This window comes from Monodelphis domestica, chromosome 5, assembly GCF_027887165.1.
Source record: "Monodelphis domestica isolate mMonDom1 chromosome 5, mMonDom1.pri, whole genome shotgun sequence".
NCBI lineage: Eukaryota > Metazoa > Chordata > Mammalia > Didelphimorphia > Didelphidae > Monodelphis > Monodelphis domestica.
In genome coordinates this window covers 272,320,741-272,336,513 of record NC_077231.1, presented here as the reverse complement: position 1 = coordinate 272,336,513, position 15,773 = coordinate 272,320,741, and the positions used below count along the sequence as shown (strand labels likewise).

The 15,773-nt window shown below is 37.2% G+C and overlaps 1 protein-coding gene across 8 annotated transcripts in view; it reads left to right on the top strand.

Moving 5' to 3' along the window:
• LOC100027288 (ATP-dependent translocase ABCB1) overlaps positions 1-15,773 on the top strand; it is a 226,852-nt gene that overhangs the window by 119,120 nt on the left and 91,959 nt on the right. For all 8 annotated transcript variants that reach the window (XM_007504953.3, XM_007504963.2, XM_007504952.2 and 5 more), the window contains 2 exons: positions 400-568; positions 15,317-15,356. In XM_007504953.3, coding sequence (XP_007505015.2) covers positions 400-568; positions 15,317-15,356 — 209 coding nt within the window. The remainder of the gene's footprint in view (positions 1-399; positions 569-15,316; positions 15,357-15,773) is intronic.

Here is a 15,773-nt window from a genome sequence, read left to right as displayed (position 1 = left end):
TTTGGTAAATTCACCTTTTGTAGTTACTTAATACCTTTGTGTAGTTAAAATCTAAAAATAGATTGTAGCTTACAATTCTAGCTTCACTGTAAAGAAAGAGCTAAGTATCTTCATTGTTACAATCAGGAGAAAGCTAAATCCAATCTTCACATGTCTATATTTAAAAGGTTTCTTCAGTGAGTTTTACCATTTTATAACTTAAGTCAATGCCTAGAATAAACTATGTCTTTGTAAGGACTAAATCTTTTCTTCATTGGACATTAAACAATGACTAGTGTTTGTACTTTTTAAAGTAATACCTTCTCAAAAAAGAGATTCAGAATTCAAAGGGAGTATGCAAAGGTTTGCACTTTACAACTATGTTAAATAATTTTCCTATTTTATGTGTTTCCCCCCTAGTTTCGCTATTCTGATTGGCTGGATAGATTATACATGGTGCTGGGAACAACTGCAGCCATCATACATGGATCAGGACTCCCTCTCATGATGCTAGTGTTTGGGGATATGACTGATAGTTTTGCAGGTGCAGGAAATGAAAATTTTACTTCTTTAAATGATACAAATTCAAGTAAGTATCCCATCATCTTGAATTGGAAGGATTATTATTGTTTTACTTGCAAAATAATAGTAATAGCATTTTTGTAGTGCTTCAAGATTTGCAGAATACTTTACAAATATGTCATTTTATCCTCATAATAACCTTAGAAGGCAGGTGCAATTATTATGCCAATTTTCCATTGAGGCAGACAGATACTGAGTTGCCTGTGGTCACAAAACTAGTAAGTGTCTGAGACTTGTCTTCCTGACCGCAATCTAGTGGTTTATCCATTGTACCACCTACCTTCAGAATACTTATTGAGCATTGTGCCATGAAGGATACTGGCTCAGAAGACATGAGTCCTCTCCTTGGGGAACTTCAAATCAACCTGAGAGAGAAGAGATACAATGTCCGTATTGCATTGGGCTAGTTACTTAGCCTCCCTGGACCTTGGTTTACTCATATTTAAAATTGGACAAGATAGTGTCTAAAATTCCTTCTAATTTTAGAAACAATTCTAACCGTAAGAGTAATGTAAGAAAGTATATAATTGAGTAACAAAATGTGTGATATAGTTAACCAATGTTGCAGGAGACATTGGAGATGAATAACTCTTTAATGGAAGAGACAAGACTGGAGCTAGGTAGGATTTACCTGGAAAAGAATAGGAAAGAAAGCATTTCAGGCTGTGAGAGTAACATGGAGACAGGAACAAGCATGACATGTTTGTGGGAAAGAGGGAAATCAGTTGTACCACAGTGAAAGATGCATACAGTAGAGTAATGAGAATTAAGATTATATGAGCAAAGTGAGTCAGATAAAGACTTTTGAAAGCTGGATCAAGGAGTTTAGACTTAATAGAAACAGGAAAGAATTGAAGGGTTTTGAATAGAGGAGTGACAGAATGAAAGCCATATTTCAAAATGTTAACATGATGCATTAAGGATGCTGAATTTAGGATGGGTTAGACTCTCACTGAAGGTTTTATTCAGGAAACTGTTATTAGGCCATGAAGGGATAAGAGTTTGGTAGGGAGTGGGGTGGAGTGGGAAATAGAAATGGAAAGAAAGAGGAAAATAAAATTAATAAATAAAAATCTTGGATTAGATTAGCATTGTCCAAGATTAAGGACTCTATCAGCACACCCTGAACTCTATCTGTAATTTAGTAGATAAATCCCATAGAGTTGTCTGACTTACATAGATATTTAGTGACTAGCCTAGGAGATTACAAAGGAGATGAAAATGAAACAAGTTAATGGATTAGAAAAAAAGAAAATAGGTTTTGGGAGCTGAATGAAAATAGGATTTAAGTGGTGAATCAGAGATAACACTGAGCTTTTTGAACCTTGGTGTTTTGGAAATGGTGTTTTGGCAGTGCTATCAATATAGACTGAAATTGTAGGAAATAAAGCTAAATTTGGGAATGTTATAATTTCGAAGCCCAGGGCCTGTGCCCCATTATTAGAGAGTTATAATCTTCTGATGGACAACTGAGATGCTAAAGAGGTAAAGTCTGCATTTACTTTCCCTGTAAAGCATTAAAGTATCAGTCAGTCAATGAACATTTCTTTTTTCAATCCAAATTTCTTTAATTTTAAATGAACCATCAGAGTCAGTTCTCTTTCCACTTCAACACAAAGATCAAGGCCTATAAATTTGTTGAAAGTCATTTCTTCATTTTCATATAGATTGTTTTAATGGAGAGCATTGATGCTTGTCACAAGAGCAAAAAGTACCAATGAGCTTTTATGAATCCCTTAATGTATGCCAGGTATAAGTGCAGGGGTATATATAAAGAAAGGCAAAAACAGTCTCTTCCCTCCAGGAGATCCTCCACATTCTAATGGAATCACAGTTGACAAATAACTATGTACATACAAAATACAGAGACTGTTAATGAAAGATAATCTCAAAGGCAATGCACTGATTTTGGTGCATGGGTGGGCAGAAAGACCACTTAAGAAGACAGAGCTTGTGCTGAGTCTTTAAGAAAGCCAGGGAAATGATGAAGCACAGATGAGGAAGGAAAGAATTCCAGGCATGTGGGACAATTAGTGAAAAGTCAAGAGATGGAGTGTCTTGTGTAAAGAACAGTAAATGGGCTGATGTAGCTGGGTCCCAGAGTACAGAGAATAGAATAAGATACTGTGTAAATAGACTAGAAAGGCAGAAAGTCATTAGGCTTTAGAGACCTTTAAATTCCAAGGAGAAGATTTTATGCTTGATCTTAGAGGTATTCTGGAGTCCTTGAATTTGGTATATGACATGATCAGATCTATAATTTAAGAAGAATCCTTTGGCAGTCAAATGGAGAATGGATTACAGTGGGTAGAGACTTGAGTTAGGGAGGCTAACAAGAAGACTATTGCAATAGTCCAAGCATGAGGTATTGAGGGCCTCCACCAGGATGAGATCTTTTATGGGGAGAAAAACAGAACATAAGCAAAAGATAGTGAATTTCTGACATTGGATATATGGGATGAAGTTAAGAATGGCATAGAAGTCATGAGCTTATGTTATAAGGCAACTGGTGGTGACATCAATAATTACAGTAAAATTGAAAAGAGGGGGGATATGAAAAGAAATGATAATGTGTCTCTTTTGGTCATGCTGAATTTGAAATGCTTACAGGGCATAGATATTTTAAAATATCTAAAAGGCAGTTGGTAATTTAAGACTGGAGCATAGGGCAGAAAAGCTATGGGCTAGAAGATAATTCTGCATGAGATGATAGTTGAGCCCATGGATGCTCATGAGATCACCAAGAGGTAAGAGAGAGGGAGAAGGAGAAAACTTCCAGGACAAACCTTTAGGGGATATCTAGGATTGGAGGGTATGAATTGGATGAAGAACTAGACTGAGAAGAAATGGTCACATAAATAGGAGAAGAACCAGTCAGCTATGTCATGAAAACAAAAAGAAAGGGAGTCTATCTAGGGCAGGTGGATAATCAATAGCATAAAAAAAACTTTAGGAAGGTCAAGTATGATAGAGATTGAGAAAAGACTTTTAGCCTTAGCAATTTCAAGATCATGGGCTACTTGAAGGAGAAAGTTTCAGTTGAATGATAAAATCAGAAGTTAGATTGTAGAGGGTTTAGAAGAAAGTGAGAGAGCAGAAAGTGGAGATTTCTAGTAGAGCTGGCCTTACAAGAAGTTTACCCAAGAAGCTGAGAGGAAAAAAAAAGATGATAGCTAGATGGAATAGTTAGATAAGTGAGGGCTTTTTAAGATTAGGTGAGATAATGTAAGCATCAGAGAGAATCAGATAGAGATGGAAGATTAGAGTTCATATGGATGATAAAAGAGGTAATGTGCTGGTAATAAATGGGAAGGATTGGTTTGAAGTTGAAGGGTTGGTCTTAGCAAGGATAAGGAGTTCTTATTCATTGAAGGCTGGATGAGGGAAAATTGGCAAGGGAAATGTGACTTTAGATGAAGAGAATGGGAGAAGAGGAAATGAATGGCCTCAATTCATTCTGTAAAGTATGAGGTATGATTCTTAGCAAAGAGAACGTAGCACTCGAAGATAGATAAGAACATTTTTTAATGTTTAAAAATAAGGTCTTTACTTATAGTGATAGCTTTCATAAAGCAATATCAAGTTCATACCAGTCGCCATTTATCATGTACCCACAATATTCAGAGAACTATGAGAGGTTGAAAAAAAAATAAAACACTCTCTCCCATTTGTTGGTGAGTTTCTCTAGATAAGAACATTAGAAAGAATTGAGAATAAAACAGTTTGTCATGGACTAAGGCTGCCCAGTTTCATCATTTTCTCCAACTCTTTTGTGCAGAATATAAATAGGAGTGAAGGAGGTGGATGGTGGGAGTAATCTAAGGTTGAGGTTTGTTGATGAGCAATTGGCAGCCAGTAATAAAAGGAGCAAAATATTGACTGTAGAAGAGAATTTATAATTGAACTAATTTACCATGGGGTTGAGTTAGGAGAAGAAAGAATGCAATGAGTTCAGTGTATCATGGTCTGGAAATAACTAAGAATAGAGGGGTTCAAAATCATGGTGAGAATGCAGAACAGGATTAGACATTGTAAGGGAAAGGAAAAGGTGGGATGATAAAAGTTTATCATAAGTTAAGAGAATTTCAGAGTTCATGAATATGGTAATGGAACTCTTTGTTGGCAAGATCAAGGCTTTCTTTGTGTGCATCTGAGGTAGAGTAGAGAGGTAGGTCAGGAAATAGGATGAGATAATGAGTAGATTGAGGAATTGTGAGGATGTGGTATTTGAGGAAACATCAGCAAGTATGTTGAAGTTCCCTACAATAAGAAAAGGAGTTAGGATGGAGAGGAAGAGAGAGAAAGAGAGACAGACAGACAGACAGACAGATGCATGGATGGATGGATGGATGGATGGATGGATGGATGGATGGATGGATGGATGGATGGAAGGACAGACAGACAGAAAGGCAAGCAGGCAGAACCAGAACCAAAGCTAGAGACAGAAACAGAGAGACAGAGAATGAGCCAGGTATGAAAACAGCTTGGAGAATCAGTAGATAATGGTTAACTGGATCTGGACAGTAGAGAATGAATTACCAGGATAAATTTAAATAACTGGACCTCAGAGAAGGAGATACTGCTGAAAGGTGGTGATAAAAGACTCTGGGAGTGGCAATAGTGAGGGAGCAAAGTGTGTTCCGACTGCACCTTACTATCTGTGAGTCCAGAGGTTGGGGAAACTAATGAATGAACATGCAGTCAGTATGAGGAAAGAGTAACTAGGAATAGGGTATTATCAGGAGAGAGCTAGGTCTCAGTGAATGTTAGAAGGTGGAGGGAATGAGAATGGAAAAGTTGAAGATTAAAGCATGTTTGTTAATGTTGGAGCAAGCATCCCAGAGAGCATATATATGTATATATATTATTATTATTATTATTAAGAAAAAAATTAATGAAGATTAATTTTAAGAAAAAATCAAAAGAATGTTAGGATTTATGTTAGGTCCAGACCTTCCCTCTAGGTTATAAATTAAAATAGCTTATTGTTAAAAAAAAAAAAAAAGAAACCTCACTGGAGCAAGGGCATGAACTTAATGATTTTTAGCTTTTTAGACTTCCCAAGTGACATGGCAAACCCAAACTGGGTAGCATTACTTTGCCTCAGTGTCTGTCATCAAATCAAAGGGAATAAAAATCCTGATTCTGATAGTTATGGTATTGAGGGGAAAGGGTAGGTAAAAAATGCTTGGAGATGCCTTTGATTCTCTACTTTGTCAGTAGCTTTCTCCTCTGTCAAAGAACTAGAAATTTCTTCCTTTATTCAGCTGTTGGTAACATACTGAAGCAACAATAAGACAAGGTTTTGCTAATTGTCTTGTGTCAGAAGGAGTCTCTGCTGTCTTGACTCAAATACAGCAGAGAGATGTTCAGTAGGACTTTGAACTTTGTTGCGTAAATGTAATAGTCAACAAACATTTATTAAATGCTCATCATGTGCCAGCAGCTGTATGATGAATGGATAAATATCCATCTAAACTCTTAGTAAGCATATTTCATCTTTCCTGATTCCTTTTGCCCCATTCCAGCTTTCTGTTTTGTATTTATCTTCTACAATCATGCACATATGACATTTCCTATAGTGTTTAAATCCCTTCACAATAAAGGCAGTTTCTTTTCTTTTCTTTTTATTTTTTTGGGGGGGGTCTATGGGTGGTGTCCAGTACATAGTGGGCACTTAATAAACATTATTAATTAATTGAATTATTTCCAGAACTGATGCTACCATTTCCAAAGGGATGTTTATACATTTCTGGCTCTGTGATTCTCTCACTTCTAGCACCCATTTGCATCTATATTCTTTAAAATAGCAAAGGACCTGGAGATCTCTGTACCATAAATGCCATTTAGAACTGCAGCCTGGATGACAGAGAATCAGCAACTGCATATCCTCTTTGAGTCACTATTCAAGACTGACCTTATCAGATGCCCTTTTTTGTCTGTACTGCACCTGAAAATGAAGTAAAAAAGGAATGTCACAACTGATTTTCACTAGACTGGACGGTCAAATAATAAAGCTAGCATCCCAGTAGTATAAGCCAGGCACTGTTCTAAGCACTTTATAAATATTATATAATTGTATCCTTATAAGAACCCTAGGAAGCAGGGGTTATTATTGTTCCTATTTTCTAGATAAGGCAAATGAAGGTAAATTATCTGTCCATTTTGCACTCAAGTTTTCATGAATCCAGGCCCATCACTCTCTCACTATAAAATGCCTCTAATTTATCAAATAGATATGAAGATATACATATACACTATTTTTACAATGTCATAAATAGATTTTCTGGATTTTTATAACTCATATTTGTGTAATGCTTTATTGTTAGTTCTAAGCACATACACTGTTTCCTTTAACCATGTCATCTAGAAAGTCCGAGTATTATTATTTTCTTTCATAGATAAGGAAACTAATGCACAAATGGGTTGGGTCTTGTTAGGGGTAAAATTAGGGGTGTTGAGACTGAATATATTATATTGGGGGGTCACCAGGGATTTAAATTCAATCCCAATGAAATACTCAAGTCAGGATGGGATTTTATGGTGGTTTATTTACAATAGAAGGAAGAAATTAAGAAGAAGGAGAAGAGGAAAAGGGTAAAAGATCTGCTTTGGCCTGGCCTAAACCTGGGGGAGTTCAGAGGCCTCAGCCAAGGGGCCTTCTCAGATAAGGGGGCTCATTGGAGGATAGTGCCTTCAGAAGGTAAAGGAAAAAGGGAGTTAGCCTTATTACTCACCAAGGTCACTCAGGGAAACTGCCTTACCTAAACCACACTACAGAGCTCTTCCCAGTAAATTCCACCACTAAAGTCCACCAAAGCCTCAAGCATGCCAAATGCCGCCAAAAGCTCCCAACGCCACTGAGAGAGCACCTCTCACAGGAAGTGATGTGAAATATAACGGCAATGCTTTACATCACTTCCTGTGTCTCACATGTACCAATGGTGGCTTAAGCTTGGCTTAGGACAGCCCAGGGGGTCAGTCAGTTGTTTCTGATTTGTCATTTGCTGGCACATGACAGTCATAGGCCATCCTCTACCAACAATTAATCCTTAAGTGGGGGTGTATACATTCCTGATTGCTAGTATTCTAAATACTAAGCAGGGTGGAGTAAATCTAAAATTCACAGTCTTGTCTCAGATCTCATGACTAGTAAATGTCTGACTCTGGACTTGAAAGTAGGTTTTTGACCCTGCTCATTCCTCTTACACCCTGTTCCCAAGTAGCTCTTGCAGATTTTGTATAATAAAACTAAATTTATGAATACAGTTAATCTCTCGATGACCTGTTCAACTCTTAAGACTATAATTTATCAAAAAGGCAATTATCTATATTGATAGAGGGAGTTCCTTACCTATACCATTGATATTATACATTCTACAAAAACCCCCAAACTAAAAACCCAAATCTAAATTTATTGGGGTTTTAAAAATCAGTTTATACATACTGTTAAGTAATGGTCTCAAGCCTCCAACCTCATTAGTGCCAGATATGACATTCAGTGTTTTAATATGTTGGTATAATTTATTTATGTAGTCATGATTTTTAGATAAAAGGGTTTTTTCTTTTATCAAAATATAAGAATTATTATCTATACTATAATCAATTTGTAATTTATGCATATAATCTGGACACTATTGTTAAGAGTAAATTTTAGGGTTGAGACTCAATATATTATTTAATGGTCGCCAGGGATTTGCCTTCTAAATTCCAATGAAATACTCAAATCAGAATAGAATTTTATGGTGGTTTATTTACAATAGAAGGAAGAAATTAAGAATGAGGGAGAAAGAGGGAGAAGGGTAGAAGATCTACTCTGGCCAGGCCTGAGCCAGAGGGAGTTCAGAGACCTCAGTCAAGGGCCCTTCCCAGAAGATTAAAACTAGCTCGGCTTCCTCCAAGATGAGGGGCCTCCTTGGAGGCTTGTGCCTTCTGAAAGTCAGGGAAAGAGGATTCAGCCTTAACATTCATCAAGTGGTTACCTAAGGGAAGCAGTCTCAGGTCTCCATACTCCAGCCCTCCAAGTCAAGAGCCACCACAAAAAGCCATCAAAGTCCCTCTCACAGGAAGTGATGTGAAATATAAAGGTGGTTCTTTATGTCACTTCCTATGTCTTACATGTACCAATGGTGGCTTAAACTTGACTTAGGACAACCCAGGGGGTCAGTCAGTTGTTTCTGATTTGTCACTTGCTAGCATATGTGGGTCACAGACCATCCTCCCAAACTCTTTTTTTTAATTCGTTTTTTTAATTTTATTTGATCATTTCCAAGCATTATTCATTAAAGACATAGATCATTTTCTTTTCCTCCCCCCTAACCCCCATAGCCGACGCGTAAATCCACTGGGCATTACATGTTTTCTTGATTTGAACCCATTGCTATGTTGATAATATTTGCATTAGAGTGTTCATTTAGAGTCTCTCCTCTGTCATGTCCCCTCAACCGCTGTATTCAGGCAGTTGCTTTTCCTCGGAGTTTCCACTCCCATAGTTTGTCCTTTGCTTATGAATAGTGTTTTTTTCTCCTAGATCCCTGCAGATTGTTCAGGGACATTACACCGCCACTAATGGAGAAGTCCATTACGTTCGATTATACCACAGTGTATTAGTCTCTGTGTACAATGTTCTCCTGGTTCTGCTCCTCTCGCTCTGCATCACTTCCTGGAGGTTGTTCCAGTCTCCATGGAACTCCTCCACTTTATTATTCCTTTTAGCACAATAGTATTCCATCACCAACATATACCACAATTTGTTCAGCCATTCCCCAATTGATGGGCATCCCCTCGTTTTTCAGTTTTTGGCCACCACAAAGAGTGCAGCTATGAATATTTTTGTACAAGTCTTTTTGTCCATTATCTCTTTGGGGTACAGACCCAGCAGTGCTATGGCTGGATCAAAGGGTAGATATTCTTTTGTTGCCCTTTGGGCATAGTTCCAAATTGCCCTCCAGAATGGTTGGATCAGTTCACAACTCCACCAGCAATGAATTAATGTCCCTACTTTGCCACATCCCCTCCAGCATTCATTATTTTCCTTTGCTGTTATGTTAGCCAATCTGCTAGGTGTGAGGTGATACCTCAGAGTTGTTTTGATTTGCATCTCTCTGATTATAAGAGATTTAGAACACTTCTTCATGGGCTTATTAATAGTTTTGATTTCTTTATCTGAGAACTGCCTATCTTTATCTGAGAACTGTCCCTTGCCCATTTATCAATTGGAGAATGGCTTGATTTTTTGTATAATTGATTTGGCTCTTTATAAATATGAGTAATTAAACCTTTGTCAGAGGTTTCTATGAAGATTTTTTCCCAATTTGTTGTTTCCCTTCTGATTTTAGTTACATTGGTTTTGTTTGTACAAAAGCTTTTTAGTTTGATGTAGTCAAAATTATTTATTTTACATTTTGTGATTCTTTCTATGTCTTGCTTGGTTTTAAAGCCTTTCCCCTCCCAAAGGTCTGACATGTATACTATTCTGTGTTTACCCAATTTACTTATGGTTTCCTTCTTTATGTTTAAGTCACTCACCCATTTTGAATTTATCTTGGTGTAGGGTGTGAGGTGTTGATCTATTCCTAGTCTCTCCCACACTGTCTTCCAATTTTCCCAGCAGTTTTTATCGAATAGTGGATTTTTGTCCCAAAAGCTGGGATCTTTGGGTTTATCGTATACTGTCTTGCTGAGGTCGCTTTCCCCCAGTCTATTCCACTGATCTTCCTTTCTGTTTCTTAGCCAGTACCAAATTGTTTTGATGACTGCTGCTTTGTAATATAGTTTAAGGTCAGGGACTGCAAGGCCCCCATCATATGTGTTTTTTTTTCATTATTTCCCTGGATATCCTTGATCTTTTGTTCTTCCAAATGAACTTTGTTATGGTTTTTTCTAAATCAGTGAAGAAGTATTTTGGTAGTTCAATGGGTATGGCACTAAATAGATAAATAAGTTTGGGTAGGATGGTCATTTTTATTATATTGGCTCGTCCTATCCATGAGCAGTTAATGTTTTTCCATTTGCTCAAGTCTAGTTTTAGTTGTGTGGCGAGTGTTTTGTAGTTATGTTCATATAGTTCCTGTGTTTGTCTTGGGAGATAGATTCCTAAGTATTTTATTTTGTCTAAGGTGATTTTGAATGGGATTTCTCTTTCTAGTTCTTGCTGCTGAGCTGTGTTGGAGATATATAGAAAAGCTGATGATTTATGTGGGTTTATTTTGTATCCTGCAACTTTGCTAAAGTTATTGATTATTTCAATTAGCTTTTTGGTTGAATCTCTAGGATTCTTTAAGTAGACCATCATGTCATCTGCAAAGAGTGATAACTTAGTCTCCTCCTTGCCTATTTTGATGCCTTCAATTTCTTTTTCTTCTCTAATTGCTACTGCTAGTGTTTCTAGTACAATGTCAAATAGTAGAGGTGATAATGGGCATCCTTGTTTCACTCCTGATCTTATTGGGAATGCATCTAGTTTATCCCCATTGCAAATGATATTAGCTGATGGTTTTAGATATATACTGTTTATTATTTTTAGAAATGACCCTTCTATTCCTATGCTTTCTAGTGTTTTTAATAGGAATGGGTGTTGTATTTTATCAAAGGCTTTTTCTGCGTCTATTGAGATAATCATGTGGTTCTTGCTGGTTTGCTTGTTGATGTGGTCAATTATGTGGATGGTTTTCCTAATGTTGAACCAGCCCTGCAACCCTGGTATAAATCCTACTTGATCATGGTGAATGATCCTTCTGATCACTTGCTGGAGTCTTTTTGCTAGTATCCTATTTAAGATTTTTGCATCTATATTCATTAGGGAGATTGGTCTATAGTTTTCTTTCTCTGTTTTTGACCTGCCTGGTTTTGGAATCAGTACCATGTTTGTGTCGTAAAAGGAGTTTGGTAGAACTCCCTCTTTGCTTATTATGTCAAATAGTTTGTATAGTATTGGGATTAACTGTTCTCTGAATGTTTGATAGAATTCACTGGTGAATCCATCAGGCCCTGGGGATTTTTTCTTAGGAAGTTCTTTGATGGCTTGTTGGATTTCATTTTCTGATATGGGATTATTTAAGAATTCTATTTCCTCTTCTGTTAGTCTAGGCAGTTTGTATTTTTGTGTATATTCATCCATTTCTCCTAAATTGGTGTATTTATTGCCATATAATTGGGCAAAGTAATTTCTAATGATTGCCTTAATTTCCTCTTCATTGGAGGTGAGATCCCCCTTATCATCCTTGATGCTGTTAATTTGCCTTTCTTCTTTCCTTTTTTTAATTAGATTGACCAGTACTTTGTCTATTTTGTTTGTTTTTTCAAAGTACCAGCTTCTTGTCTTATTTATTAAATCAATAGCTCTATCACTTTCGATTTTATTAATTTCTCCCTTAATTTTTAGGATTTCTAGTTTGGTTTTCTGCTGGGGGGTTTTAATTTGATCGCTTTCGAGTTTTTTCATTTGCATTTCCAATTGATTGATCTCTGCTCTCCCTTGTTTGTTAATATAAGCATTCAGGGATATGAATTTGCCTCTGATTACAGCTTTGGCTGTATCCCAAAAGGTTTGAAAGGATGTTTCGCCATTGTCATTTTCCTTGATGAAATTATTAATTGTTTCTATGATTTCTTCTTTAACTAAATGGTTTTGGAGTATCATATTGTTTAATTTCCAATTGGTTTTAGATTTGGTTTTCCATGTACCATAACTAATCATTATTTTTATTGCCTTGTGATCTGAGAAGGCTGCATTCATTATTTCTGCTTTTCTGCATTTGTGTGCTATATTTCTATGACCTAATGTATGGTCAATTTTTGTGCATGTGCCATGTGGTGCTGAGAAGAAGGTGTATTCCTTTTTATCCCTATTTATTTTTCTCCATATGTCTATTAATTCTAATTTTTCTAAGATTTCATTCACTACCTCTTTCTTATTTATTTTTTGATTTGATTTATCTAAATTTGATAGTGGTTGGTTTAAGTCTCCCACTAATATGGTTTTACTGTCTATTTCTTCCTTCAATTCTCCTAGTTTCTCCATTAGAAATTTGGGTGCTATATTATTTGGTGCATACATGTTGATTAATGATATTTCCTTATTGTCTAAAGTCCCTTTTAACAAAATATAATTACCTTCCCTATCCCTTTTGATCAGGTCTATTTTTGTTTTGGCTTTATCAGATATCATGATTACCACTCCTGCCTTCTTTCTGTCAGTTGAGGCCCAGAAGTTCTTACTCCATCCTTTAATTCTGACCTTGTGGGTGTCAACCCGCCTCATGTGTGTTTCTTGAAGACAACATATGGTAGGGTTTTGGATTCTAATCCATTCTGCTATTCGTCTACGTTTTATGGGTGAGTTCATCCCATTCACGTTCAAAGTTATGATTGTCATTTGTGGACTCCCTGGCATTTTGATTGCCTTCCCTAATTCTAACCTTTTCTTCTTCAGCTCTACCTTTTAGTCTAGTGATTTACTTTAAATCTGTCCCCCTTGTCCCCTCCCTTGATGCTTCCCTTTTTATTCCCTCCCTTTTTTTTCCCTCCCCCTCCCCCCTCTCTTTCCCTCCCTTTTTGTTTTCCCTCTCCCCTTCCCCCCCTTGGTTTTCCCTTCTCCCTACCCTTGTTGGGTAAGATAGAATTCAAGATCCCAATAGATCTGGATGTTTTTCCCTCTCAGAGTTGATTTCCCTGAGATTAAGGTTTAAGTAAAAAACCCTCTCTTCCTCTCCTTCTTATAGGAGTTTTCTTCCCCTCCCCTTCCCATGTGAATCTTTGTGTGAGAAAGATTATTCTATTTGGTCTTTCTTTACCCCCTATTTATACCTTACATTTTCCCCACATATTAGTATACATAGATTGATATAAATGTAGTCCTTATAGAAGAGAGTTTGAGTAAAAGAAGATAACATTTTTCCCCTTTCCTTAATATTTACCTTTTCAGGTATTCCTTGTTCTTTGTTTTTCAGTATCAAACTTTCCACAGAGCTCTGGTCTTTTCTTTGCAAAAAGTTGGAAGTCTTCTATTTTGTTGAATGTCCATACTTTCCCTTGGAAGTATATAGTCAGTTTTGCTGGGTAGCTGATTCTTGGTTGAAGACCCAGCTCTCTTGCTTTTCTGAAGATCATGTTCCATGCCTTACGATCATTCAGAGTAGAACTTGCAAGGTCTTGTGTGACCCTGATTGGCATTCCTTTATATCTAAATTGTCTTTTTCTGGCTTCCTGTAGGATTTTTTCTTTTGTTTGATAGCTTTGGAATTTGGCAGTTACATTCCTGGGAGTTGTCTTTTGGGGGTTTAGTGTAGAAGGTGTTCTGTGAGCTCTGTCAGTGGCTGTATTGCCCCCTTGTTCTAGAATCTCTGGGCAATTTTCTTTGATTATATCTTGTATCACCATGTCCAGTTTGGTGTTTATTTCTGGCTTTTCTGGGAGTCCAATTATTCTTAAATTATCTCTTCTCCCTCTATTTTCCAGATCTGTCACCTTGTTGGTGAGATATTTTATGTTCTCTTCTAATTTCTTGGTATTTTGGCTTTGCTTTATTAATTCTTGCTCTTTTACACGATCATTGTCTTCCAGCTGCCTGATTCCGGCCTTTAAAGCCTGGTTTTCCTTTTCACTTTGGTCAAACTGGTTTTATAGATGCGTGAATTTCTTTTGCATTATTTCCCACTTTTCCTCCCAGAAGGCTTCCATCTTTTTGGTCATTTCTGATTTGAATTCTTCATGGGTTTGTGGAGAGTTTCCATTTCCTTTGGAAGGTTTCAGAGCATTTTCTTGTGTATCGTCTTCTATCTCCTCTGTATTTTGTATTTTGGCTCCATAGAATGTGTCCAAAGTCGCCCCTTTCTTCTTATTTTTCTTGGGATTTGGGGGCTTCTGTGCTTCTGTGGAGTTTGCCATCTCTGAATGTGGAGGATTAGCTTTTCTTATATCTGTCTGGTGTTCAGAGGCTTTAGTCCTGGGCAGATTGTCGGTTCTATGAGCTTTCCCTGGGTTAAATTGAGTATGCCTTAAGGCAATGACTTTCACTGGAACTGGAATGGAAGGGTCGGACCAGGGGGCCACACTCTCCCCTGGTTCTCTCTGTTTCCCTGCTGCTAAGGTGCTCCCTCCACTGGGTCGGGTTGCTTTCTGGAAGTTGCCTTCAGAATAGCTGGCCGTGAGGCTGTTTCGTCGGCCCTGAGGGTTGTTGTTGTTTCAGAGGACCCTGCTCTCTGAGGGGGGAGGGGCAGCGGCTTCCCGGAGCCTTGGACTCTGCCCTCCTACCCCTTAGGTCCGAGTGATCTCGGGTTCTGGCTTTTGAGGGGGGCCGTACCTTTTGATCCAGGTCCAGGTCCAGGAGGAGGATTCCCAGGGTCTGTGCTGTTGATTGTTTTGAATTTCGGCGCCTTAGGAGCTTATAGTTTGAGATCCATCGGGAAGGGTTTTCCGGAGATCTGAACTTTAGCTTTCTCTAAGCCGCCATCTTGACCAGAAGTCTCCTCCCAAACTCTTAATCCTTAAGTGGGGGTGTATACATTCCTGCTTGCTAAAACTTCTAAATACTAAGCAGGGTGGAGTAAATCTAAAATTTACACTATTAATGAAAAAGATAGTGCCAATGTTATGCTCCTAACATTTACATTTTAAAATAGAATACGAATAGTTTTTGACTTATAGAACTATAGTGATATTAAATAACTATATTTGAAAAGATGACATATATTCAGCTAAACAGGTTCTATGAGTTTTTATTTTAACAAGTATTTCTTTTTGTTTCTTTGTGTAGGTTTCAATCCCTTCTCTAAATTGGAAGATGAAATGACCACGTAATTGATTATATTTCTTATTTGTATCAGATAAGTTTTTAAAATTATACTTGCTTTTATAATGTTATTATGCTTTCAATTTGTGCCATGCTAACAGAAACAGCATTAGCAGTTTATTATATTATTACTGCACAATACCTAGATTATATAATATAAAAGAAGCATTGTCTACTTTATAGAATAAAGTTCACTTTAAGTTTGAATAAAATTTCCTTGGTTAATATTCAGTGTATTAGTTTATCCTTTAGTAGAATATAGATTTCAGAAGCTTTAGAAACTGGTTCTCTTACTGGACATGATGGTACATGCCTGTAATTCCACCTATAGGGAGAAGCTGAGGCTAGTGAAATGAACAAGCTCCAGGATTTCTTAGGGCTAATGCAAATTGGTTATTTTATGGTTTGGCACCAATATGAT